Here is a 25,899-nt window from a genome sequence, read left to right as displayed (position 1 = left end):
TGAACTCAGGCCCTAACACTTGCACAGCAAAACACTTTACTCACCGAGCTGCCTCCAAGCCCCCTGCTTTTGTTCTTTCATAAGAGGGATTGACATGTACCCAAAAGATCCTTACTGAGATATCAGAGGATGAGCGATGCCAGACGTTTGACAACTGGCCCTCAAATTATTTGGGAAGAAAGTTTAGTTCTGTTTCTTGCTTCTGGTATTGTAACTGTACTTGCAGATTGTTTGTTGGGAACTCCCAGAAGGAATGTTACTTCTAATCCAGCCACATGCACTTCCTGATTTGCCGAAGGGTGGACCTAGTTGCCAAGTCTCTACCATCAGCATTGGCCACGCTGGCTGCCTTAGAATAAACAAGTCTCCCAAGAAGAGCAGATGGCAGGTATTTAGGAAGCACCCAGCATAACCGCCCTGCCTTTCCCCTGCATTGACATTTCCTTCTTTCTTCTCTCCATTTCCTCACAAGCAGTGTCCCTTCCTTCCTGCCAGGGGCAAAGGGTGCCAGTGCTAAGCAGAGAATTCTCAGGATGGGATAATGACAGATGATTCCAGTGGATTTGCTAGCATTTGTGCCCAAGGAGAACAGTGTGCCCTGGGTTCCTGTGCATCGCTCCTCGGGCAGAGTGAGCTCCAAGGGTGAGGTCATTCCTCAGAGTGAGACACTGACAAGCCACACTTGAGCTAGGCTAGGGAGATTGTGCGGTGTGTCCAGCTAACTCTGACATGTGTGAACAATTTTATGGCTCTTTCTGGTACAGTTAAAAAAAACCACAACTTCATTGCAATAGAAGACTGAGATTATAAGATAAAAAATGCAAACCCTAATGTGAAAATCCAATCTTGTTTCGGATTGTAAGCAGCCGTGCATGACAGCAACCTCATAATCATCTCTTAATAGGGAAGGTGCTGGAAACCAACAATGTGATGGCAGGGAAACATCTTTCATGGGGAAAGAAATGCATCAGAATCCATAGCATCCAAATCACCGAAAATAATCTCTGCACTCAGCTATTTTCTTGGTTAAAATTTTATAAGGTAGACACAATAAGAGGTTAAAAATTCTGACTTGCAAAATAGGATAATTATAACATATCATAGTAAAAGTTATTTAAAATGTATGAGGTTCCTTATTTCTGGATTTCTTTCCACTTAATATCTTCAGGCCATGGTTAAACATGAGGAGCTAAAATCTGACAAAATAAAATTACAGAATGGGAAGACTACCATAGCAATCAACAAAGAGGTGTGTGTTATGTGCTTGGAGAAACTCCACCTGGAAGGTGGGGACCTATGCGGACACATTTGGAGGAAGGATACTGTAGGGAACCTTGGTACCATCTCTTAGGTAACCTGCAGAGGACCGCACCCATTCTGTATTACAGGCAGGTTGGGATTTCAGGTACTACACCCACTTCTGTGTGAAAGTCATTCAGCTTCACAGATATCCTGAGAGGGCTTTAGAGGATGCCACTGTAGAGTTCTATCAACCACATTGTGAGGAGCACTCACCTAGGAGAACAGGAGCATAGGCAGAAGAGAAAGCCTGCTCCCAGCATCTTATGGAACAGGAGATCTGGAGGGTTAATGATGACTATCTCAGCAGCAAGGTATGCTTGAATACCCATAACCAAACACCACTTGTCCTTCGATCCCTGACCTAGTCTGTGCTCTCCCTGAAGTTTTGGAAGCAGCAAGTGGAAACTGGGGCGGGGGGGGGGGGCGCTATTCCGTGCACTTGTGAAAACGTTTGGTTAAACTGCTTTCTTGGGAAGCATAATTTGAAGACATCTGAAGGAGAGAACAGACTGAGAGAGGGTCTATTTTTAACTAATGCAGTGGCGTGAGGGAGGAAAGCTCAGTGGGATAGGAGAATGAGTCAGTGTGTTTGAAGCCTTACTTTAGTTACAAAATATTTTGATCATGTTAAGAGAAGTTTCGAAGATTAATAAATAAAACAAGTTGATTTTTGTGGGCGGGCACTTTCCTTTTTTTAAAAATTTCACTATGCTTCAACCCATTAGCTTGAGCTCTGCTTAGCACATATGCCGGGTAATTTCTATGTAACATCTTGGTCAAGTCTCCCTGAGGTCACACCCCGCAGGGTTATTCCTTCCATTTTAGTGCACGGGATCATGAGCGCTAGGTTAGAAAAACTTCCCAGTAAGGAAGCCAGCATTTGAAAAGGCAAGAAGTCTGTACATATTTTACTCAAGTGTTTTTGGGTAGCAGGGACCATCTAGCTTATCAACCTATGTGGGATACCTCCAAACATGAGGGAGAATGGTCTTAACAAATGACAATGATGTAAGCACGTAAAACTGGAATGCCTCCTGTTCAAACAAGACATGTGGCTCCTCTCCCCCGGCAATCTCAGCCTTCTAGCTGCAGAGAAAGCCACAGTGCTGACATTTTCTCAGTTTGCTTTGGAATAGGAACGTTAATCCTGCATCATGCCCAAAGCTTCATGGACTGGGCAACCGTGGAACACGCAGCCGATAAACCAAATGGATCCTTGGCTGTTTCTGCTGACAGAGGAAAGCTCCAAGTGGTCCCAAATCGTGGGCAACAGAGAGGAAATTGAAAGTAAGATGGTGGGGGAGACATTTATTGAATTCTAAGTTTTGCCACAGAAATTTAGTTTGTTTAAACTCGTGGTCCTTTATTTACTCTTACGTTTTTGAGCCTTTAACGGCTAAGCCACTTCTCCAGCCCTAAACTCATGGTATTTTAAAATCTACATGGTGAAACAAAGCTTTTCTTTGTGAAAAAGCTGTCGCTCTCCCTCGTTTCTGCTTCTTCAGAGCTGGTCAGTCTGAGCTTTTTTGAGTGATGGCAAAGTCAGAATTATGACTGCTTGATTTTACCCTTCACTGCACTTGTCAAAAAAATTAAATTAAAGATCATGCTTACAAATATAATGCATGAACTGCTGCACGGCACTCTGAAAGATAGAATGCCCCGTCCATCTAGCCACTCGCCAAACAGTGTGTCACACAATCCTATAATATGCAAGAGAAATAATAGAGCAGCGAGAAATCTCTGCCCCTTAGGAAATATGAGGTACATGTTCAAGGACTCGGAGAAAAATGAATTTAGTAAAAGTTAATAACTCTAATGCTAACAGAATATTCAAACTAATATCATGCTTTCCTGTTTCCGAAAACGTTTCCACAAAGACTTTCACCTGGCTGGAGAGATCATTCATATTTTAATATGCAATATAAGCCTGATTTAGGATCACAAGAGTGAGATTTCCTGAAGAAGGAGCAATCTGTGAACACTTGCTGAATATTCCCTGCAGAGACAACTGTGGCGCAGGAGTCAAAGCAGCAGTGCAGCTTATAAAAACATGATAGAAAGGTGGCACAGTCTAGTAATTTTTATTGGTAAAAATCTGCTTTTATTTTATAAATGTGTATATATATACAACATATAATTGGTGTATATAATATATATGTTATATTTAAGCATGCATATGTTTAAAAATAATCCCCTCAGCAAAGATAATTTCTTGGGTCTATTAACACACACACACACACACACACACACACACACACACACACACACACGGGGTGAGGGGGTGCGAAGAAGTAAAACAGAACAAACAAGAAACAAAAACCTTTGTATATGTCTGCAACAGAGGATACAATGTGCATGCACATGTATAGGCATGCATGTATACACACATACATACATGCACACATATGTTCATATTTGTATGTGTGTGTTATCTATATCTAGCATACATCTATCTTTTTAATCAATGTTTTAGGGAATTCTTGACTACATAGCTGAGCTGACTTTGCTATAAAGGAGCTTCTAAAGACATCAGACCTGAAAGGATTTGACTTCATTTAAATGCAGACAGTTGGGAGAATCTCCTACCCATGTGGTTTATGCTGGAGAACAGTGCTGCTAGAAGCTCCAGAGCGCATCCAAATAACCCAGAAGGTTGCAAGCAACATGGTTTCTGGGCCCAGCCCAGGTTTCTGAGCCTGCTGTGTTGGGATGAGGTCCTAGTGTGTACTTGTCAAACATATCCCCCTGGTGATGCCAACGATACAGATTAAAGTCTACTGCCGGGACCACTCGGGCCTCAGTGAGCTAGAGATGTAATGTGTAGAGAGGCCATGCTTGGGTCATGAGTATGGTGGAAATTTTTCCCCGTGTCAATCTTAGGATTTTATACAGTCTATGCAATTACTCATGCATAAACAATAGCAAATAAAACTGTAAATCAAATATGTATTTACAGCCTTCCTATATTGGTATCTTCAGAAATTTCAGAAAGCCACATGTAAATGAAGGAGCTCATAAACTGAATTTAAAAAATCCCTACAAATGAAAGTCCAAGAAAATGCCAAAAAGAAAATGAAAAAGAAATTAACGTAAACATGACCTTATAGAAGCAAAAGCCACAGAAACAGACATGAGCAGTGAAACCAGACACAGCTTATGGAAACTGGTATTTTAAGTGCAGTTGAAGCAAAGAATGACTAAGTGTATTTGTAGATAAACCTGTTTAAAAAAAAAAGCAGGAAGGTACTATAATGAGACATTAAGTGAACTAAACACCATATTGAATAGGGTTTGGTAGACAATTAGAAAACTTAGTAACAGACTTGAAACATTAACTAGAAGGCAGCTGAGAGAGATGAGGCAGAGAAGAGGAGTGTGAGTTTATGCGGGGTGGCGCCCAACATGGCTAGAATCCAGAAAGTACTGAGGAATAGTAGACAGCAGTCATGGTTGGTATTTTAATATTTGGCAATGAAAAGACTGTGTGGTTTTAAAAGTAACAAAAGATGCCTACCCTTGAACCCAAGAAATTCAGCAGATACCAAAAAGGCATAATACGAACTGTGTCTCTAACCACATCTCATTGAAACCATGTTACACAAAAGGCACAGGGTACCTCGTGCAAGCAGCCGGAGGGTGAAAAGACAAGAGACAGAAAAGCAACAGTTAAAGGGGATATTACTTCTCAGCAAGTATGGAATGGGGACAGTTCAGATGAAATAGCCTTGAAATGTCACATGGAGCCATTACCTTCAACTGTTTGTTTAGAAAATAAATAAATAAAAATACCAAATTAACCATATTTATTTCATCAATAAAGCCAGAAATTTTCACCAAAGAGAAGTTATAAATATATAATAGACAGGACAGAGGAAGACTGTGAAAAGCATTTCTATTAAAGTTTCCCATAATGGTGTCAACTGTTTAAATTATTTTGTAAGAAAAAAATAGAAGTTAGAATGAATTCAATTGTTATTAAACACACACACACACACACACACACACACACACACACACACACACACACATTGTCATTAATTCAATGATATATTTGGTTCTGGGTGTGTTACCAGATGCTAGAAATTCAATTAGTGGTCTGAAACTACCAATAATGTCATAGCATTGCCTGGCACAGTACCTGGCATGGTATTATCATGTGGCCATGAGCTGTCAGTCAAAACAGATTTCATTTTGTTTTGCTTTATAAAAACTCGTTGCATTAAAAAACAAAAACAAAAACAAAAACAACAACAACAAAAAAAAACCCCAAGTGTAAGGTTGTATTCAGACACTGATTTTTTTTGATGCTCAATATTTTAGTAAAATATTTACTAAAATAGTAATGCTTCAATTAAAGTTCTAATGATGTTAACATTTTCTCTTATACAAAACCAGTGCTGGGGTACATAAAGACAACTCAGCATTTAAAAACACACACTGCTTTTCCAGAGGACCCAAGTTCAGGTCCCGGTTTCCGTGTCTGAATGCTCACATATCTCCAGCTGCAGGAATCCAGTGCCCCTGTAGGGTACCCTCACTGACATGGACTTACCCATATATAAGCAGACACAATTTTAAAAACATTGAAAATAATATCTAGAAGTCAGGGGGTGAGGAGGACTACCCATGCTATATATTTTCTAAGAGAAAAGAAATGATGACATTAACAGACTGGGTAGACTTGGGTATGTTAAAGAAACATTTGCAGCGGGCTGGAGAGATGGCTCAGAGGTTAAGAGCACTGGCCACTCTTCCAAAGGTCCTGAGTTCAATTCCAAGCAACCACATAGTGGCTCACAACCATCTATAATGAGATCTGATGCCCTCTTCTGGTCTACAGATGTACATGCAGGCAGAACACTGTATATATAATAAATAAATAAATCTTAAAAAAAAAAAAAAAGAAACATTTGCAGCTTGTGCTTGGTACAAAGAACATTCTGAATTCTTCTGGATCTAAATACAGTTATGATTAAACCACACTGGAACATCCCAGTGAGTTTGTTTCCTTTGACCCTTTCTGAAGATGAGTCCTGATAGCCCGCCATCACTATGATGGTGGGAAGTCAAGCAGAGAACTAAGGGAAGAGAAAAATAAGATTGGGTTATGTCACACAGTGTTAAGCTGAGGGACTTATAAATAAAAATTCCAAAAGCATTTGGAAGGGAGGTGGGGAGAAAGAACACTAAGATTGAAACTACTGCAAGCTCTAAACTTGGAGGACACAGCAGAAACAAGGGCGTGGTCTACACTGTGATGCACCTTCCAGACATGTGAGACAGATTGGCCACTTCTCTGACTTATGAGAGGAATAAAATGTGTGCACAGGGACATGTATGGGTGCAGGAACATACATTATTGTCAAAATAAATGAAACGATAGATAAGAGCCATTTCCTGGTCCATTAGCTCCTGCCTGTTTGATTCACATTTTTTTTCTCCCTCTTTCTCTGGGATTTACTGATTTTATTTGCCTTTGAGAGTGTCACAGGGATGAAGCATTGTATCCATGGTTGTGGAATGAGTAGTATTTACATTTCACCATGACACTGCTGTCAGAATGTCCCCAGTAACAAACATAGTTATCACATTATCCTCCCAGGTCTTATGGCTCAGGGCCAATTCTCAGATCATATGTTTGGAGGCGGGGAAGCTGTACCACTGAGTCATAGTAAGATTAGGGGAGGCCATATCCTCAGCAAAGCAACTTAACGTCTAACAAGGAAGTAAAAAAAACTTTAAGGAGTCACTAGGAGTCACTTGGAAGCCGTCATAGCATGTCTACATTTTATGCTGACAATAGACTCCAGCTTTGGAAACCCATTGGAAAGTATGCACTGATTGGGAACCATCTTGTAAAGGGGTAGCCTCTCCAGGAAAAACAATGGTGGTTTTTGTCCCCAACTCTTAGCAATCCTGATCTTCAGACACCTCCGAGAAAATGGTGCGGTTACTGTGAGAAGGATGCTCTCACATCTCCTCTTTAGATGCTAGCAAGGCTTGCCATCTGATGCAAGGCAGAGCCGCTGGCCTTCACCACAGCTCTAAGTGTTCTGTAAGTTGTTCTAATTACTTAGTCACAATCCAGTGAATGAGTATAGTGCTTAGCCCAGCACGTTGCTGAGTACTGAGATGGTCATAGAGTGACTTCTGTCCCTAACAGAATGCCAGACCTCTGCCAGCTGCTCTTTATTCTATTTGTTACCATTTGTAGGAAATGCCCGTCCTTCAGTCCTTGCATGGAGAGGAGGGACCATCCTCTGCTGGAAGAAGGAAGAGCCCTGGCTCACCTTGATCTCAACCTCGTATGCCTATGGAGAAGAGCTGTTCTGCATGTATTGAGGTCACCAATTCAGAAGCGAAACCCAGTGTGAGAAGGCAGAGGTGGGGCAGGTTGAAACAGATGCTCTGCTTTGCCTGCATTAGGGATGAAGCCAATATCCTGAACCCACCTTTCTTATGGCTCAGCCTTCTCAGCTGGGTTATCCTGCAGGAGGGTGAGAGCAGTGCCATTATCTATCAGCTGGTCTCCAACACTTGCCAGGATGCTGGAAAGTCACAGTACACTCCTTAAGCTCTCTTTCCTAGCAAGGACCTGCTGCTAGGTTAGAAGCTGGCTGATAGCATCCAGTGGCCCCACTTAGGGATCCACTGCAGCACATAGCTGATACCAATGGGTAGAGCCCAGGCACTCCTGTTCACAGCCAGGCTCCTCTGATGTCAGCGTTTGCTCAGAGCTTTCTCACATTTTCTAAAGCTGTACAGCGCATGGAAACTCTTCCCAGTTAATCCCCTTTGCTTCATCTTCTGCTTTCACCCACTCATGCTCTGTTTTCCGCTCCTCCCCTTTGTATCCTTCCCAGTTTTCCCTATGATAAATATATGCTTCTCCTTCCATAGTGGAGAAGATTTTTCATCAAGACTTAAAGTAACAGCAACAACATGACCAACTCTTCATTTCGCCAAGTAAGGAGTTGAAACTTCAGGCAAGACGATATGTACACTCTACCATTGAGAAGCTGTGCACTGAAAATACACACCACCCACCTTTTAAAGAAAGTTTGCATGACAGTGTGCTGTGCCAGGGCTACTAAAAACAGCATCATTCCTTCAGAAACCTGAACCCCCGGCAGACTTGCCCACTCACTGTAAAGCACACAGATATACTGGCCTGTAGAAAGTAGGAGAGAGATGTTTGCAGCATCGCTGCTGAAGTTTGATTCTGGGAGGCCTGAAAACAGGTTCATGAGAAAAACAAAGGTTTCCAATAAGAGAATAGCTCCAGAACTGATCATCAAGTGTAGGCCGTGACCCCAAGTTCCACATAATCTGAGAACGTCTTGCTTTTAATGCAATTTACACAATTTCACCTAATTGAGGTACAAATATGCCACGTAGAGAACAGGGATTTTATAAAACCTGTATGTTTTCTTTAACCCAAGAAATCTGATTTCTCATATTCACAACAGATTCTGAACATATAGTGAAAGCATAATAGAATTGTTATTTGACATTTTTAACCCTTAGGGATTCTAAATGTGAAAGAATAAACACAGTTTTCCAAATGAAATGAAAGCTTGTCTCCAGGGCACAGGACTCACCTTCACTGGAGTCTTTTGAACTTTCTGGTTTCTTCGCTTTACTCTTCTTGTGGGGTGGAGAAAGGCCTTTAGGCTCTAGCCCTTCTGGAAGTACAAAGATTTAATAATTCTTATTTAAATATTTACCAGTAAAGTTCAGAATGTGTTAAAATTTAAAGGTGTTTTCTCCTTAGTAACCTCCCCACACAAACACACTTCCTGAGCCTTAACTATAGCTCACCTGTCATTGTGGCTGAACTAAATTTTGGCAAGAAGCTTGGCTTCTCCATCCTAGTATGTAGACTTAAACTTAAGCTCCAATATTTTTTCTGTAGACATCATTAGTGACTAATACAAGTGCCAAGTCATACACAAGGGCTTTTATAAAAATTGAATAATTCTCCATAAGAGAGGCCCAATAGATTCTGTTTTCATCTCATTGCTCAGCAGGAACTGTTATACCTTTCATCTTAGTCCTCAAAGATGGGCAAAAGAAATAGACTGCCATCTCAGTTTTGAGGTGACAGGGGGACTGGGAAAGATTCTGCTTTCATTTAACAGGCTTCTTTTGTAATCTAGACTCTAAGTAGCTCTCTCATATGTCCTCAATTAAAGTATGATGTTTAACAATTTTCTCAATGTTTTCTTAAATCTACCCATAGGGACTAGTAAAGACTGAAGGGAGTCTGAAGACACAACTCTCAGTCCATGCCATCTGATTACAAAGTTTCCAGCTCTGAGATACACGGCCAGCCTCATCCTCATCATGGCGTAGTTTGGGCTCAGTGCTGGCTGCGTTTTGTTTGCTTTCCTGTTCCATTTTTCAACCTGTTAACAACTCTTTCTGCACCCTAAGACTAGATAATCTGGCTTGTGCCAATGAAGTCCTGCATACTCTATCTTCCTACCAGCTCTGTCAATGGGGAACCCAAGAAATCTAGTTTCTGGGGTGCTGGTACCCTTTGTGAGGTGACTTGGACCTCAATTAATGTTAGAGGTACCATCAAATGACCTTCTTCACAGGTCACAGGTCCCCAAGCCATCCTTATTATAACCCACGCAAGGCTTGGGGTTGACGTGCCTTAGCGTCCAAGTGTTAATGACTTCTCTTCACTCAACCCATATCAGGAATCTCAAACCTACAGCCAGCCAGTACTAACTACACATTATGTATACAAACTTCTCTCTGTGGTGCTCCATGTCTGGAACTACCTACCAAGCAGTTTAAACCCAAACCTAGGAATCACCACTCAAACTTACACCCACCTGCTCTCCCATGCCAACAAGTCATGCTATCCCAGTTCTAACATATGCTAGACCCATCTATTATGAGTTGTCCTGGCACCTGAGTCAGCAACATCTCTTACTGTTTCTCAATTCCTGTCTCTAGCCTCCTGATCTCCTTTTTAAAGAACGCTTATTTTGCTTCTCCATACAGTGAGCTTTTAAAAACATAACCCAGATCTGCATGCTCACCTGTTTAAAATCACTACTTAGAATAAGTTCCTTGTCCACTTCCACTGTAGAGCACCATGCACCATTTGTCCTATTGGCATCTATAATTTCATCTCTTATTGCCTTCTGTGTTTTTCCTTTATTATTACAGTTGGTATGTATATATGTTTTATATGTATGTCTCTGTACCACATATACGGTGACCACAGAAGCCAGAAGAGGGTGTAGGATCCCCTGGATCTGGAGTTCTAGATAGTTGTGAGCTGCCATATGGGTGTTGGGAATTGAACCTGGGTCCTTTGGAAGTACAGCTGGTGCTCTTAACTGCTGAGCCATCTCTCCGGCCCTGTTTATTTTATTTTTGAACCACGGTTAGGTTGATCCCCGCCCCAGGACTTTTGCTGCTATCCTCCACTTCAGTACCTCCAACACATTTCTGCAGAGCTTGGAGTTTTCTTTTTTTCCACTCTGTTTTTCAGACTAAATCAGTCCCTCCTCACAGTGCCCTGCCTGCCCCCGCCCCCCAAAGGCTTTCCCTGACCACACAATGTAAAAAGGCTATAAGGGAAGCTTTTCAAAAACATCACTTGTATCTGGAATTATCTTGTTCCCTTGTTGATGTCTTTATTGTACATTTATATATATACACACAACCCACTCTAAGTTCTGTGAGAAAAGGGGCACTTCTCTTTTCAAATCCCTCCTGCATCCTTGGAGTTGAGCAGTGCAGTGAGAATTTCATTTTATAGTCTATTTTATTTTTGCTTCACTGGGCCTTTCTTTATGTCCAAGATATAATAGGTCTATGCCTAATTCTCATTCTCTTAGCAGCTGTTGCCTCATTCCAGAATTCTAAAATTACACTATGGAACAGTGTTTAACTCGTTTCTCCCCTTTTCCCTTTCATCTATTAAGAAAGAAAAAGAATAAGAATTTTTTTAAAACTACATTTGATCAAATGTGCTATTAAAATTTTTGGCATCATAAACGCCAAAGGTTTAGGGCATGAGGCTAGGTTTTAATATGGTGACAAACAAGTCAGCCATGGCCGAGGTTATTATAATGGCCAGGGTGAAAAATATTGCTGGGGACTGCATTAGCAACTTCCCGATTTCTGTCACAGGTGTGGCATGTATGCCAATGCTTTAGAAGGTTTCAGAAAAACCAGAAATGAGGTCTTTCGAACAGCTTGATACATACAAGTATCCGGCCCACTGAGAGTCACAAAATGGGCAAGGCGACTTTGTCATCTCACCTAGAAGATCTAGCCTCAGTTGTACTGTGAAGACTCCTTCTGACCTGGGGACCAGGTGAGAGTCTCCAGAGATGAAAATGCCACTTAAAACCAGGGTTTCTTACACCTGAGGGTTTTATATTCGAAGTTTGTGATTTTCCACCTTAATAGAAATTCTTATGGTCTAGGTGAGGTTTTCAAAGATACCGTTTGCCTACATTTAAGGGGACTGACTTTCACATGAACTCTGGTGCCCCATATTTGACCACGTCCCCTGGATAGGGAGGCCTGGTGGCTCTCAGAGTAAGGATAGCAGACTACCAAGAAGAGTCCTGATACCCTATGAGCATATACAAGGGGAGGAGGTCCCCCTCAGTCACAGTCATAGGGGAGGGGAGTAGGGGGAAAGCGGGAGGGAGGGAGGAATGGGAGGATACAAGGGATGGGATAACCATTGAGATGTAATATGAATAAATTAATAAAATATATTAAAAATAAAGTTACAAGAACCTTTAAAAATATTCTATAATACCCCCAAATACAAATACTTTCTATTTTAAACTACTCCCTGGGTGGTCAATGGACAGGAGAGCATCCTGCATATAAGGACATGGATGAAATTTATGAGTATTTGATCACTTCCCGGTGCCCACTGGGAATGTGTATGGGCATGGGGATATGTATCAGATAAAAGTCACTAATACACATGAATGCAAAGGTTTCTACCTGAGGTTCAGCAGGGGAGTCACTCCCTCTTGGTCTGAAGGCGCTAAAGAGAATCTAATTTAGGTTTTGGAAACCATTTCATGGGCGTTCTTGATGAGTACTACACTAGGTTGCCTGTTTCTTGCAAAGGCTAGACTCTGGCCATGAACAAGCTTCCCTTGCCCCCTTCCCCAGAGGAGCAGCATTTCGATGGTTGATGTAGGTGGAGCCCTGGTGGTTCAGATTGGTCCAAGTCAAGAGTGTGTGGCCATGGAGATGGAAGGAAATTGGGCAACCATTTGCTGTGCCTGAATTAAGCATGATTAAAGGACTGGAAAGGACTAAACTAAACCAAAAGTGTAAGTTGCCTTGTTTCTTTCACCTCTCAAGGGGAGAATGTCACCTTGAAGACCTATGGTCTTCATTTGAAATGCTTATGCTTCCCTTTCCTCTAATGGTCTGGAGACCAGAGCGAACCGTTAATTGCATACACGCATCTGGGGTAAGACAAATTTGGATTTAAATTCTAGCTCTTCTATTTCAGTAAGGGTTAATTGAAGCCTCCATAAATGAGAGTTTTTGTCAGCTGTACGAAATCAACTCATGCACATTTAGTGAGCTGCACAGGTGAATGCCCACTTGAAACCTGGTGTTCTAAGAGGTATGCTAACTGTGAGCTGAGTCCACTCACACCAATCATGGGTAGAATTGTGCTACCTCTCCCCAACTCTGGCATTGGTAGCTTTGAAAAGTACATGGTTGGTATTATTACACCGTGGTTTCAGCGCTCAAACATTAGGAGATGGAAGCTAACTCCCCACACCCATTCCGTGTTGTAAGAGTGGCCCATTCAGGAGTACGGCAGAACTCCCTGGAAATCTTATGGGGTTGATGGAATCATAAATGATGACCATATTCCAGGCCTCAAATGCTGGCTCTACCTTGTGGAGTCCTCCTCCATTTCAATGACTTCTTTAAAATGGGTCAATGGTTTGGATGGCTAGCTAACTCTACTTAAGAAGGTCCTTTGCCTAGAAATGTGTACCTGTGGCTCTGAGCCAAATGATCTATGGGAAGGATCCTTCAAGAACACTTCATTCAAGACAGTGCATGAGAATGACAAAGAACAACACTGGTCTCCTGCAAGTTAATCTAGGACAGATTTTTTTAAAAATAAGACATTCTACATGGGCATAAGAATTAATATTTTTAATAGAAATTTTGTCTTGGGCTTTATGTCTCGCATAAATCAATCAGTGTTCTTCTCTTATGTTAAATTCCCCCAGGGATAGACAGTGGGACAATGTTTTGAGATTAAGTCGCTACTTTGAGAATTTTTCTCAGGAAATATTAGAAAAGGACTACTGAAACAAGGCAGGAGAGGGAAGATAGACATTTCTGAATCCATTCATGAACAAATCACACCATGGGCATCAGAAGCTCAGCTCTATTGGAGACTTCTTGGTGAGGGTATAGAATCATACTGTTCAGTATTCCAGCCATATACACAGTGCCAGTGAGAATTTCAATGTTCTTGTTTAATCTGGACTGAGATGTGGATACAAAATGTGCATGGATGTGAAAGATTTAATATTAAAACCTAGACATGATATCTAACAGAATTTCTACATTTATAATATGTTGGAATAAGAACATTTTTTGCATGATTATATGATATAAAAGTGTACTAAAGTTAATTTCATCTTTTTATTTATTTTTAACACAAGCACTAGAAAATTACATATGAGGGCCATATATTTCTACTGGACTCTACTATAACATAACCTAGAACTTATCTCAGATATGCTGTGTGTGTGTGTGTGTGTGTGTGTGTGTGTGTGTGTGTGTGTGTGTGTGTGTGTTTTGCTGAAGATTGAACCAACTCTTTTACAAGGATTCTCACTGAGCTATAACCCCTCCACAGGAATACTGGGAAACTAAACCCTTATCCATCCTTGGTTGGAAGGGAACTTTATCCATCATTGGTTCGAGAGGTACTCCAGAGAAAGTAACTCACTAGTATGTTGGGTTTTCCTTCATGAATAGAGAAAACCACTAAGCTGAGGATCATAAAAGTTATCATTAGAAAGTTTCCATTTAAAGCCAAGAATGAGTGCTGAGGGAACATAGGCAGAGCACCAACAGCAGTTGCTGCAGTCCCTCCTCTACTGTCTCCATTCCCGCTCCAAACTTTCAGAACCTTCATCCACTTCTTATACTAGCTGAATCCATTGCCTTGGTGGAGAGAAGGGAACATTTTAAGTCAGACATGTCCAGACTGCAGAAGAGTAGAAAAAAGCCATGGTTATTGCTCCAAGGAACCTTGAAGAAGGGAGCAGATGCTATGTCTCTGTGCAGTGAATGGATTGCCGCAAGAGGAACATAATTAAACAAATGCAGAGAATGTCATTTAGCCAACCCTCAGCCAAGGAGACCCTTGACATCAGAGTTTGAAGCTCTGTTAACTGGAACTACACAGACTAACACTGTCAGTAACTTATAGGATGCTTCAGTATGAAACCGCAGGAGACACAAGATTCAAATCTTTGAGATGCTGGTTTCAAAATTTAAAAGCTGGGCCAGTTTCATGGCAAAAGCTTTGTGATTGCTGAAATGGCGAATGCGGGCCTCTCAGTCATATAATTAGCTCCATGAATGAGAAAAAAGACAAGAGAAAGTAGCAACACAGTGAAGCTTTACTGAGAGCCAAGCACTGTGAACAGCATTTAAGGTTCATTGTCTCATTGAATGTTTCAAGTGAATCAACACGGTGAGGATTATTGCCCCAAAAGTGAACCATGAATATTACAGGAAGACACTCAAAGTTAACAAATGGTGTAGCTTGAACTGCATTCAAGTCTATTGATCCATGAATCACTATGTAAGGACACAGTGAGTGGCTCCCTTAGGCCAGAACTCACACTTTTAACTACCTGGCTTCCTTGTTATTCCGGTCTTTCTTGAATGGCTTGCATATATCTTAATAATGAGAACAGTATGTGCTATGTGACATTCATCAAGGATAGCCACAGGAACAGTTGGCTGTGAAGAGCCACCACCGTCTAGAACAGAGGAAGCGGTGCTGTGGGATTTCTAAACATTGATCAAAAGAAGATGAAGTGTCTCCATGGCTCACTGACTCCTTCAAGATGAAATCAGCTGGCCACCATACTGGAAGGATCTGTAGATCATCTAGAGCGCTTAGAGTGTACAAACTTGGAAATTGCCTTCAATAAGGCTTCAGCTCATAGCTGAGGCCAGTCATCCTCCAGGCAGGTAATTAAAAGAACTTTTGGAAGACTACTGTCCCTTACTGTTTGAGGTCCAGATCTTATAAAACAGGATGAATAAGTTTCCTCTGCTGTAGAGTTCCTCAGATCCAGATTATCAGCAAACAAAATTTTGTCCTCAATATCAAGGTGTGGTGTTGGATTCTCTGCTGGCTATGATTCCTTCTGTTCTTTAGTCTGTCAAGAAGCTAAAGTGCAATTTCATGCTTAAGCAGAGTAACTATATTTTCCTAAAGAATTACTAGGACTGCCTCCCTATTTTATGATATTGAATACATATTTCTATTTTATTAATCTTATCCTGTCTTTCTTTAAAATTTATTGGGTCTGAATAAATAAAATTGGTCCCCCACTTTACCTCAAGTAATAAAATTATAATCTTAATACCTGCATCTTCTTTCATGTCAGCATCTGCTGCTCCTTCATTGTTATCATCTGTTTGAAAAGAAAAAAATAAAGACTTATGTCAAAGTACGAAACATCAGAGCTTTCCAATTTGACTCATCAAATAACAAAAGGAAAGCAAAAGGACGGTAGGAAGCAGAGTGCTGAAGTAACCATTTCTCCTGGGTCATCGTGCTGAGCTGGAAGGAAGTGTACCCTTACAGCAGAACCAAGGCCGAGGGTTCCATTGCCCTTAAGACAACAGACATGCACCATAATTGGTTTAATTATACAAAAGATGTGTGGTCACATTGGTCATTTCAATTCCTCGAATCTGTTACCCCCAAACTTTAAATACCATGCATTCTAGACTCACAGAAAGCATGTGTGCTCAGCAACAGTGTCAGGATCGTGAACACACTGACATTTGTTTCCTGCACTCTGCTAGGAGAGCTGTTGCTCTTTTGTGGGACAGACCTTCCAACACTTGCTCCCATAGAGCCTGCTGGTGATCTCATTTCTATTCAATTCCCAGAATAAAGGCTTCTAAGTGGACAAGGCTGTGTGATTCCTCTGCACCATGATGGAATGCTTGTTTTGTGTGTGTGTGTGTGTGTGTGTGTGTGTGTGTGTGTGTGTGTGTGTGTGTGTGTGTGTCTGTTGAGAAATGGGAAGCCCAGGATAATTCTCCCAATCCTCCTGCCTCGTTTGCATACCACCATACCTGGCTGCACTTACTCCTTTGAAGCATGCAATGTCTCTTCTTGAATGCTCCTTAAATCTAGTACCTTGGTCTGAGTGTGTGCCACTCCTGTATATGCTGAGTCTTATCCACAGAGTCATGATCTTTGAGAGATAATTACATCACCAAGCTGGACCCCCGATGAATGAGATCCATTGCCTTAAGGAAGAGGTCAAGGAGAGACCCAGTCCTTGCTGTTTCATTAAGGATACGGAAAGAAGATACGCTTCATAAGGAACTGGGTGATAGCAGGTAGTAGAACTGGATTTCTGGCTTAGAAGACATAAACATAAGCCTCATCACTTATGTATAGGTTGTTCTTTTTTTTTTTAACAGCAGCCCAGACACTAAATACAAGTCAATGTCTACATGATCACTTTACTGCGCTCTGATTTATCCCACTGCATTGTGTGTCTTGGAGCTTTCCCAATTGTTTCTTTCTGTTTCTTCCTCTGGCACCCGATCCTTCCACATATGGCTGCCAACTCAGTCTCTGTACGGTTCTACTCTGGTCTACAGTCTCACAGTACCAGCCCCCTGTGCAAAGGACAAAGCCTGACTCTTGCCTCTAATACTTGAGGTCAACAATATTTGGTTCCAACCAGCCTGCTTACTCTGTGACATTTGTGTTATCACCTAGACAGATGGCGGCACTCAACTGTTTCCTGTTTCCTCATGGAATTATTGCTGTTCATCTGTTTTATGTTGCTATAACAAAATATTTGAAGTGGGTACTTTAAAGATACGAGAGGTTTATTTAGCTCACAGTTTTGGAGGATAAAAGTATAAGATAGTGAGGTCCCATCTGTTCTGGCCTCTGTTGATAGCCATTGGCTACATTATGGTATAGCAGATGACATTATAAAGTAAGAACATTCACATGTTAAGAGGAAGTAAGATAGTTGGGAAAGGCACAGCTCTCTTTCTCTCTCCTATAGGTATAGAATCGAGCACTAAGCCAGTCCTGTGAGGCTCACACTAATGCCTTTCTAGGGTAGTGCCCACATGACCTAATTATCTCTAAATGGCCTAGTATGTCAGCACAATTACATTGGAGACCACATTTCTAGAACACAGACCTCTGGAGGGTAAATCATAGTATTTTCCTTTAGCTTTCTCTATTTGCCTTTTCCATGCTAGCAATACTGTCTCCCTCTTTTTTCATCTATAGTCTGCATTTTCTGATGCCAGTATACAGAGGTTTCACTGAGAAATACAAGAGGCAGCTGACTCAGAAAGGATATCTATGGAGGCTTTCCACAGCATCTATTTGACACAAATTTGAATGAACAGTATTCTTAGTTTTTACTGTCTTGTGGATATATACTTTAAAGACATTTGAACTCAGGTCTTCCTACTGGCCATTCAGGCCACCCATTTAGTAGGCATGTGGTATTGAAGAGCTTTCAGGTTCCTCAGTCACAATGAGTGATGATAACAATGTCCTTTACGTAGACTTGTCTTAAGGACTGAGTTAGATGATGTCACACAAAGCACTAGCACAGGCATTGAAACATCATCAAGCACTGAAGATTTTACTTCCATAAAACGTAATAATCCAGCACTTGTGGATGTATGTGATTTCCAAATTCCAAGTTCACAAACATAGAGAAGACGAAAGCCATGTCTTGGGTTCCTTTGTTTTCCTTGGCACCCAGTGCCATTAATTTTATGTAATAGGATAGATAAAGACAATTGCACTAAATGGCCAAACAGCAAACAACCATGTAATCTTGGGAAAGTGATATAAACCAATACAACTGGTGTGCATGTGGTGTGTGTGTGTGTGTGTGTGTGTGTGTGTGTGTGTGTGTGTGTGTGTGTACATACACACACAGCACAGAATAAGCTTTTAAATATACTGATTATATGGTAATACAACACAGTATTTTACTTCTGCTACTTAGTAGCCATTTAGTAAGCACTACCACAGGCAAGAAGCATAACAGTCCTCAGGAGCCCTTCTTCACAGAAATCCCAAAGTGAGTCATAATGAACAGACCTCAGGTGGCATGAAGTGACAGGCTGCTGTCAGTGAGCAGTGGGTCTGTCACAGACAGGCAAGAGACAAAAAGGTCAGAGAAAGTCTTTTGAGAAGGGTCACCTGAGAGGTAAGCTGAGGCTCACAGGACATAAAAAGAGGCAGAAGTTGACTACCAGAAAGGGTAGATCTTGGCTGTACACCCTTGTTCACTGACACCTTAAATGCATGTGAGGTTTACATCTGCCATGTGGGCCCTTGGCCTAAGAATTTTCTCTGGTTTCTAGAGCTGGCTCAAGAAATTCTATATTTCTAATATATCCCTGGAGCCAGCCTACCACACATGAGTGACAACTCCCTGTTTCCACAATACCCAACCTTGTTCTGCATGATTTCCATAAGTCTCCTTACCCCCTTGAACTCGGTATGGGAAGCAGAGTGCAAGTGGTTTAGAATTTAATCTATTGGCTTTCTTTTCTTCCCAGTTCCTCCTCCTCGCTCTTCTGCGGGTATTTCCTGGGATGCCTTACAGATGAAATTTCTCCATACTAGAATCCTTGCTTCAGAACAGGCTTAAAAAGTCTATCTATCTATCTATCTATCTATCTATCTATCTATCTATCTATCTATCTATCTAACTATCTATCTATCTATCTATCCATCTTTCTACTTATCTACCTCTCAGTCAATTACCTATTAATTATCTATCTATCATCTATCTATCTATCTATCTATCTATCTATCTATCTATCTTTATCACACACAGAGGGGAAACACTTAGAAATATATGCACATGAACAGTCAAAATACCTCAATGAAATTAAATTAGTTCTGAATGACTGAAGGGTGGGGCTTGATAGCCTCAAGCTCATGTGGTCTTTTCTGACTGAAGATCCTCCTGTGCCAGGTGTAATGGTTCATTTTACAAGCTGTGTGACTGGGCCACAAGGCACCCCGACACCTTTCTCTATGTATGTTTCAGAATGTTTCTGGAGATTACCACTTAAGTGGGAAGATTGAGAATAGTAGATGGCCTCCTTTACATGGGTGAGATTCGGGATATCACAGGAGAGTCCCCGTGGGACAAAGAGGCTTATCTTCAGCTGTAGCAGGGGCATACTTCATAGGCCACTGTCCCCAGTGCTGGCTTGATGGTTCTCATGCTTGGACAATGTTTTCTCTCTGCCTTTGAATTCAGACTGAAATATTGCTTCTTGCTTTGGCATAAGTTGACAAGTACTCAGACTAAAACAGCAGTTCTCAACCTTCCTAGTGTTGTGACCCTTTAATACAGTTCTTTTTAGTGTGGTAACTCCCCAACCATAATTATTCCATTGCTACTTTATAAATGAATTTTGCTACTGTTATAAATTGTAATGTGCATATCTGATATGCAGGATATCTGATACACAACCTCCAAAGGGGTCGTGACACATAGGTTGAGAACTGCTGGGCTGGATCCACACTGTTGGCCATCTGGTTCTCAGGCATTGGCCTAAGAGGGGGTCTGTGCTACCTGTTATTTCAGATCACTCTCCCTTCTGAAGGTCTGGAGATTTGTCAGCCTCCATAACTGCATGAATTTTCCTTACAATAACAACTTTCCATATGTGTATACACAGGTGTGTTCATCGGTGTCTCTAGAGAAACACTAAGGAAAGGTTTTTTTCAAAAGAAAGAAAATTCTGAGCAATATGCCAGCACTTAAAGTGTATGCTGAAAACTAGAACAGCCAAACAACTTTAGGCGGAAGAATGATGCGCTGAGCTTCGAAGGGTACCTTTTCCCTTGATGGCAGGCACTTACCACGGCATTATAAGATATGTGCCTTGATCTTTTGGTATTTGAATTAAAAATAAAAAGAGAACACTTTGAGTCTGGTAGATAGCCCCTGATGTAGTTGCATATTAATTAAATCTACCTTACTTCAACATTACCCCATACAATGTGCTTGTTTGAGTCATATTTACAAGCTATTTCTAGTGGGGCTTCTTTCTCTAACAATACCAGGAACCAGAATGCCATTATATAAAGGCAGATGACAGGCTCTGGAGACAGGAGTCCTGGCACTCAGAGTGTGAACACAGGTAGGGTCTGATGGAGCGTGGGCAGAGAGCTCTTGTCGTTTTATGCAGTTCTTCAGGCTTTATACATCTTTGTTAGAGGACAAAAATGCAATAAAAGGTCTCTAGCCAAAGAGATACAAATACCATTTCAAAACAGAGCAATCCATCAGATTGTATTGTTCTCTGTGTTCAGAAATGCCAATTCCAAAAAAAAAAAAAAAAAAAAAAAAATCCTCTTCTTTTCCTAGGTGTTGATCACATGAAGGCTAAAGCTCCATCTCCTCTCAAAAGACCTCTTTGATGTTAATTTCATAAGGGATGCAGGTTTTATTCAGCCTATCACTCTCTGTCAGATTACCCTGTTGAGTTCTGCACAGAATATACATTTATAACTAAACCTCTTATTTTTAATAAAAGATATATGTGAAACCAATTAGTTTCTCTTGAATTACCAGTTTGGGGTAACTGTTAGTGATATGTACACCATAAGCCCCTTCGTAAGAAGAGGCTAATATGCTTTAGCTACATGGTGAATATCTATTTGACCTTCTCTATGGGTGACAGAGTTAATATGAATGGGTTTTGTCTAGTCGGTATACTTGCTCTCTGAGAAGCAGTTTGTTTCCCAGTAAAAAAACAGTACACACTTAGAATAATAAAGCATACTCTAGAGTTTTAAATAACCTGAGATTTATCTTCATCCTTTCCCTTAGGTATACATTATTAATACAATACAAAATAGAAAACACACACACACACACACACACACACACACACACACACACAGATAGAGAGAGAACTTTATTCTGAAGCAAGTTCTCAAACTATGGTTTTATCTTTACCTGAGAACTTGTTAAACATGCAAATTTCCAAGACCTGCCGAAGACATATCAAGTAATGATCTGTGGAGGAGAAATCCAGAATCCAGGTTTTTGAACATCCTTCAATGAGATGTTTAGACACACTGAAGTTCCAGATCCACTTGCTTGAAGTAAGTACATGCCCATCTTTTGGGGATAGCTGTGATGAATCTTGTGATAATTCTCTAATGCTAATGTGATACAATGTGTCCCCAAACCAAGACTAAGCATAGCCATATCTGTGTTTGAAATCACCCAGCCACCATGTAGCTTGCTGGATCTTGTCACGGGTCATGTCCACAACCCTTAGACTGACTCAGAGGTATATGGATGGATGGAGGAAAAAGGCATAGTGAATAGAAAAGTGAATACTCTTGGGAGCTACTGAGCCATTCTTTTAAACCAAGGAAATAACTTAAAGCATGCTATCCAGAGCTGTCATTACCATTTTAGGGCCATCCATATATAACGGTGAGTCTTTCAAAGGCCAACAGTCCTACAGCCCTTTAGTGGCTCACATTGCAAGTGCTCATCTTTATTTGCATTTACAAGGAAAGAAATGTTATTAGAATAAATGACACTCTCTAGGAGGTTCTGGAGGTGTGGGAGATGCTGGGATCCTCCTGTTTTTTTGACTCTTGTTAGGCAGAAATTCTAGGCCAACATTAAGGCCTATCCTTACAGAGGTTTAACTTCGATTATTAAATTGAATATTAGGAACCATTGGATCTATCTAAGGGCCACATATACTTCCTGAGGAGTAGCTGAGAGAGCTGAATTTTTAAGGTGAATAAGAGAAAAAGGTGTTTTTGTTTTGACTTTGTAGCTTGTGGGTCTTTGTAAGCACTCACTTGTCATTAATGTACCAATCTTGACTTATCAATGAAAAGTGCTCCTTTCATCATTTTACATCTGGCTCAGCCAGCTTGGCACACAATGGTACAAACTTACAAAGGAAGAAGACAAAGAGGAGGAGGAGGAAGAGGAGGAGGAGGAGAAGGAGGAGGAGGAGGCAAAATTTGTTTATAAAAACCACATCAAGGAAAATTACACAGGAAAGATTGGGACAGTCATGTGATTGTTGCAGTCTCTAGAGTGAATAACAAATGAAGAAGACAAAGGACATGGCTAAGAGAAATCAAGTCTGTTCATATAGGCGACAGGACATAGATTGGGGAATTTTGAATTACTTTCTTGTTTACTCTTTAGTCTCTCTTCTGGGGCCTTATTGGAATTGTCTCATTCATATACTATTCCTCAAAAAAGACTTATTCCCCTTACCTTTGCCTCTGTGCTTTCAAATAAAGAACAGAAAATAAAGTGTTGAACTGTTGATGGTTCTTGCCAAGCTCCAGCCTCTTTAATGATACCACTTCATTCCTCGATCTGAGTGGCATTTAGGAGGTATCTGTTTTGCCAGAACTTTCTAATAAGATCAAACTCTACTTAGTCAAGGCACATGTTCCCAGGCCTTTGTTTTTTCTGGTGTTTATCCGCATTTGCTCTACTCACCGCGCACTCACCCCTCCTGAAGGGACAGATTGCTTTCTGCTGATGCCTGGTGCTTGTCCCAGCATTCCGGTTGCTTGGTTACAGCAACACTTCACTGGATTTTCACTAAAGGCACAATGTGTTTGCAGCTTTTGAGCCCATCAAGTGGAAATAGTTAGCACTCATTCCTAAGAAGGCAGTGAACTCATTTATGTCGCATTACCCAGTGCATGCCTTGTAGAGCTCTAACCGCCAATGTGATCCGCACAGGAAATGCACACAAATGTGCCAAGTCCATCCCTCTAGGTGATCATCATTAAAGAAACTTTGCAATTCATTTGCTCTAGTTTTTCTATACACTGGATATGCCACTCAGAGAGGGAAAGAAAAAGAGCTCCAGCTACATAAACAGGATGTCGATTTTATCTTTGTTTCATTTACTTTTTCAAAGAGTTCTGGTACATAAGCTTTTATCAGTGCTGTAACAGATTTCTAATTTAGTCCCTTAAAAATAATCAGATTTGCTGGATGTGGTGGCTCGCCCTGTTATCCCAGCACTGGAAAGGCAGATGCAGCTAGGTCACTGTAAGTTTAATGCCAGCTTAGTCTATATTGTGAATTCCCCTGCCAGCTAAAACTACATAGTGACACTTCTTTTCTTTTTCAAGGCAGATTTATTACCTTACAGTTAGTTTATAGGGTAAAAGTTCATAACGGATCCAATTATGCTAAGATCAAACTGTAAAGCAGTACTTCACTCCTTTCTGGAAACTGTAGCGGGGAGAACATGTTTTCAGTTTTGTAGCTTACAGAAGCCACTCATACTTCATAGCTCATAGCTGGCTTCAAGCTCAACAGTGTTCCATCTTTCTGCACATTCATTTTAATCACATCTCCTAGTGATTCTCTCCTCCTGTCACCTTCTAGTCTTAAAAATCTCTAAAAGGATTCTAATAGGTCCGTCTAAAAATCCCAGGGAAATACTATTATCTTAAGTCAGCTGATTGCAAATGAAATGGAAGCTTTGCTTTCTCTTTTCAATATAGCCTAGCATATAGATGGCTCTGAGGTTAAGGACATAGATTCCATTGGGGTTTTTCTTGTTATTTGTTTGTTTGTTTTGTTTTCTTAGAGTAGGGGTTCTTTTTATATCTAATATACCTAGAAATTCAGGAGCAGAGATTGTTGTTGAAAAGAATATCTCAAGAGTAATACTGAGAACAAGTCTAGTCGAATTTAACCACCCTCTGTGCCATGCAGTGCATCACAGTCATTTTTGAGATTTTGGTTGGTGAATTCATTATTTTAGGGGGAAAACCTTCTTTTTTAAAAATCTCCACTCTTTCTTTCTTTCGTCCTTCTATTCTTCTTTTTCTTCTTCTCCTCCTTCTTCCTTTTTAACATTTCTTACGTTTATTTTTAAAATATTTTCCCACTATTTTTGTAATAAAAAGATAATATAACAAAGACAAGTGATTAACTACAAACTATTTGTAGCATATATTTAAAGGAGTTAAGGACCTTAATATAAAAAGATATTTCATAAATCAATAAGCAAAAGATGCAATGTCAGTAAAAAATGTGCAAAGGATATAATTCATGTTTTCATACAAGAAAATTGGAGAACTAGTACTAGAGAGGTAGCTCAGTAGGCAAAAGAGTACTGGTCCCACAACTCTGTATTTGATCCTTGCAACCTATATGACAATAGAGGGAAAGTGCGTGTGCGTGTACGTGCGCGCGTGCGTGCGCGTGTGTGCGCACACACACACACACACACACACACACACACACACACACACTGCAGTTTCCCATTATCCTGCGTAACTTAGAAAAATGATAACATTAAAACACGAGACTATGTTCTACTGAGAAGAGCAGGAGGAATGAGAGTTCTCACCCACTGCTCACGTATGTCAAGTAGGTCGTGTAGCAGTGTGCACGGCTGGTCAGTTTTGTCTGTAGAAATGGAGATCCCTGCCATTGCGTAATGCACTGCACTTATCCACAGTGATGCAAAAACAGCGCGCAATTTGACAACTCCCAGCAAAAGTGTCTTGTTTTTTTAATACATTTTGAGAAAGCAATTTCACTTTCTTTAAAGGTTTTGAAAATTAGAGAGAATGTGAATATTTACCCATAAAGATGGTTTCCTTAAGTTGCAAGTACAGAATGATTTGCAAAAACAGTCTCACGTCTGGTGACATCTTTGAGTAAAATTTGGGTCCAATAAAATTATGTAACTGAAAAATGTATGATGACAAGAAAAAATCCTTGCTATTTGTGTTGAATGACAGGAAAAGGGTGATAAGTCAGAATTTCTGGTTTTATACATTTTCCATTTCTGAAGACCAGGAAGATATATAACAAAATATGAATGATGTCTTGATTATAGGTTAGGAAATACTGTTTATTTTCTTCTTTTTGCTTCTAGTGTGCATTTTTAGTAAAAAAAAAAAAGTAGGATTTTTATGTGAAGAAGGTGTATTTTCTTATAATAATGATCACAAAAGTTAAACTATGTATTTTACATTTTTATCACTATGGAAACAAATATATAAATGTATATATTTAAAAAAATTTTTTTTTCAAGACAGGGTTTCTCTTATAGTTCTGGCTATGCTGGACTCACTTTGTAGACCAGGCTGGCCTCGAACTCACAGCTATCCACCTGCCTCTGCCTCCCGAGTGCTGGGATTAAAGGCGTGTGCCACCACTGCCCAGCTTATTTAAAAATTTTTGGTGCTCAGTCTAGATACGTATTTGAGCAACTATTTACATTGCTTTCCCTGTATTGGCCTTGGCC

At 40.6% G+C, this 25,899-nt stretch overlaps 1 protein-coding gene across 1 annotated transcript in view; it reads right to left on the bottom strand.

Moving 5' to 3' along the window:
• Window positions 1–25,899, bottom strand: part of Macrod2 (mono-ADP ribosylhydrolase 2) — a 1,925,774-nt gene that overhangs the window by 152,191 nt on the left and 1,747,684 nt on the right. The window contains exons 10-11 of the mRNA XM_051144748.1: window positions 15,957–16,004; window positions 8,907–8,990 (exon numbers count right to left, since the gene is read on the bottom strand). Coding sequence (XP_051000705.1) covers window positions 8,907–8,990; window positions 15,957–16,004 — 132 coding nt within the window. The remainder of the gene's footprint in view (window positions 1–8,906; window positions 8,991–15,956; window positions 16,005–25,899) is intronic.

Source organism: Acomys russatus, chromosome 4, assembly GCF_903995435.1.
Source record: "Acomys russatus chromosome 4, mAcoRus1.1, whole genome shotgun sequence".
Lineage (NCBI taxonomy): Eukaryota > Metazoa > Chordata > Mammalia > Rodentia > Muridae > Acomys > Acomys russatus.
Note: the sequence above shows the minus strand (reverse complement) of the source record. Positions and strands in the feature narration are given on the sequence as shown.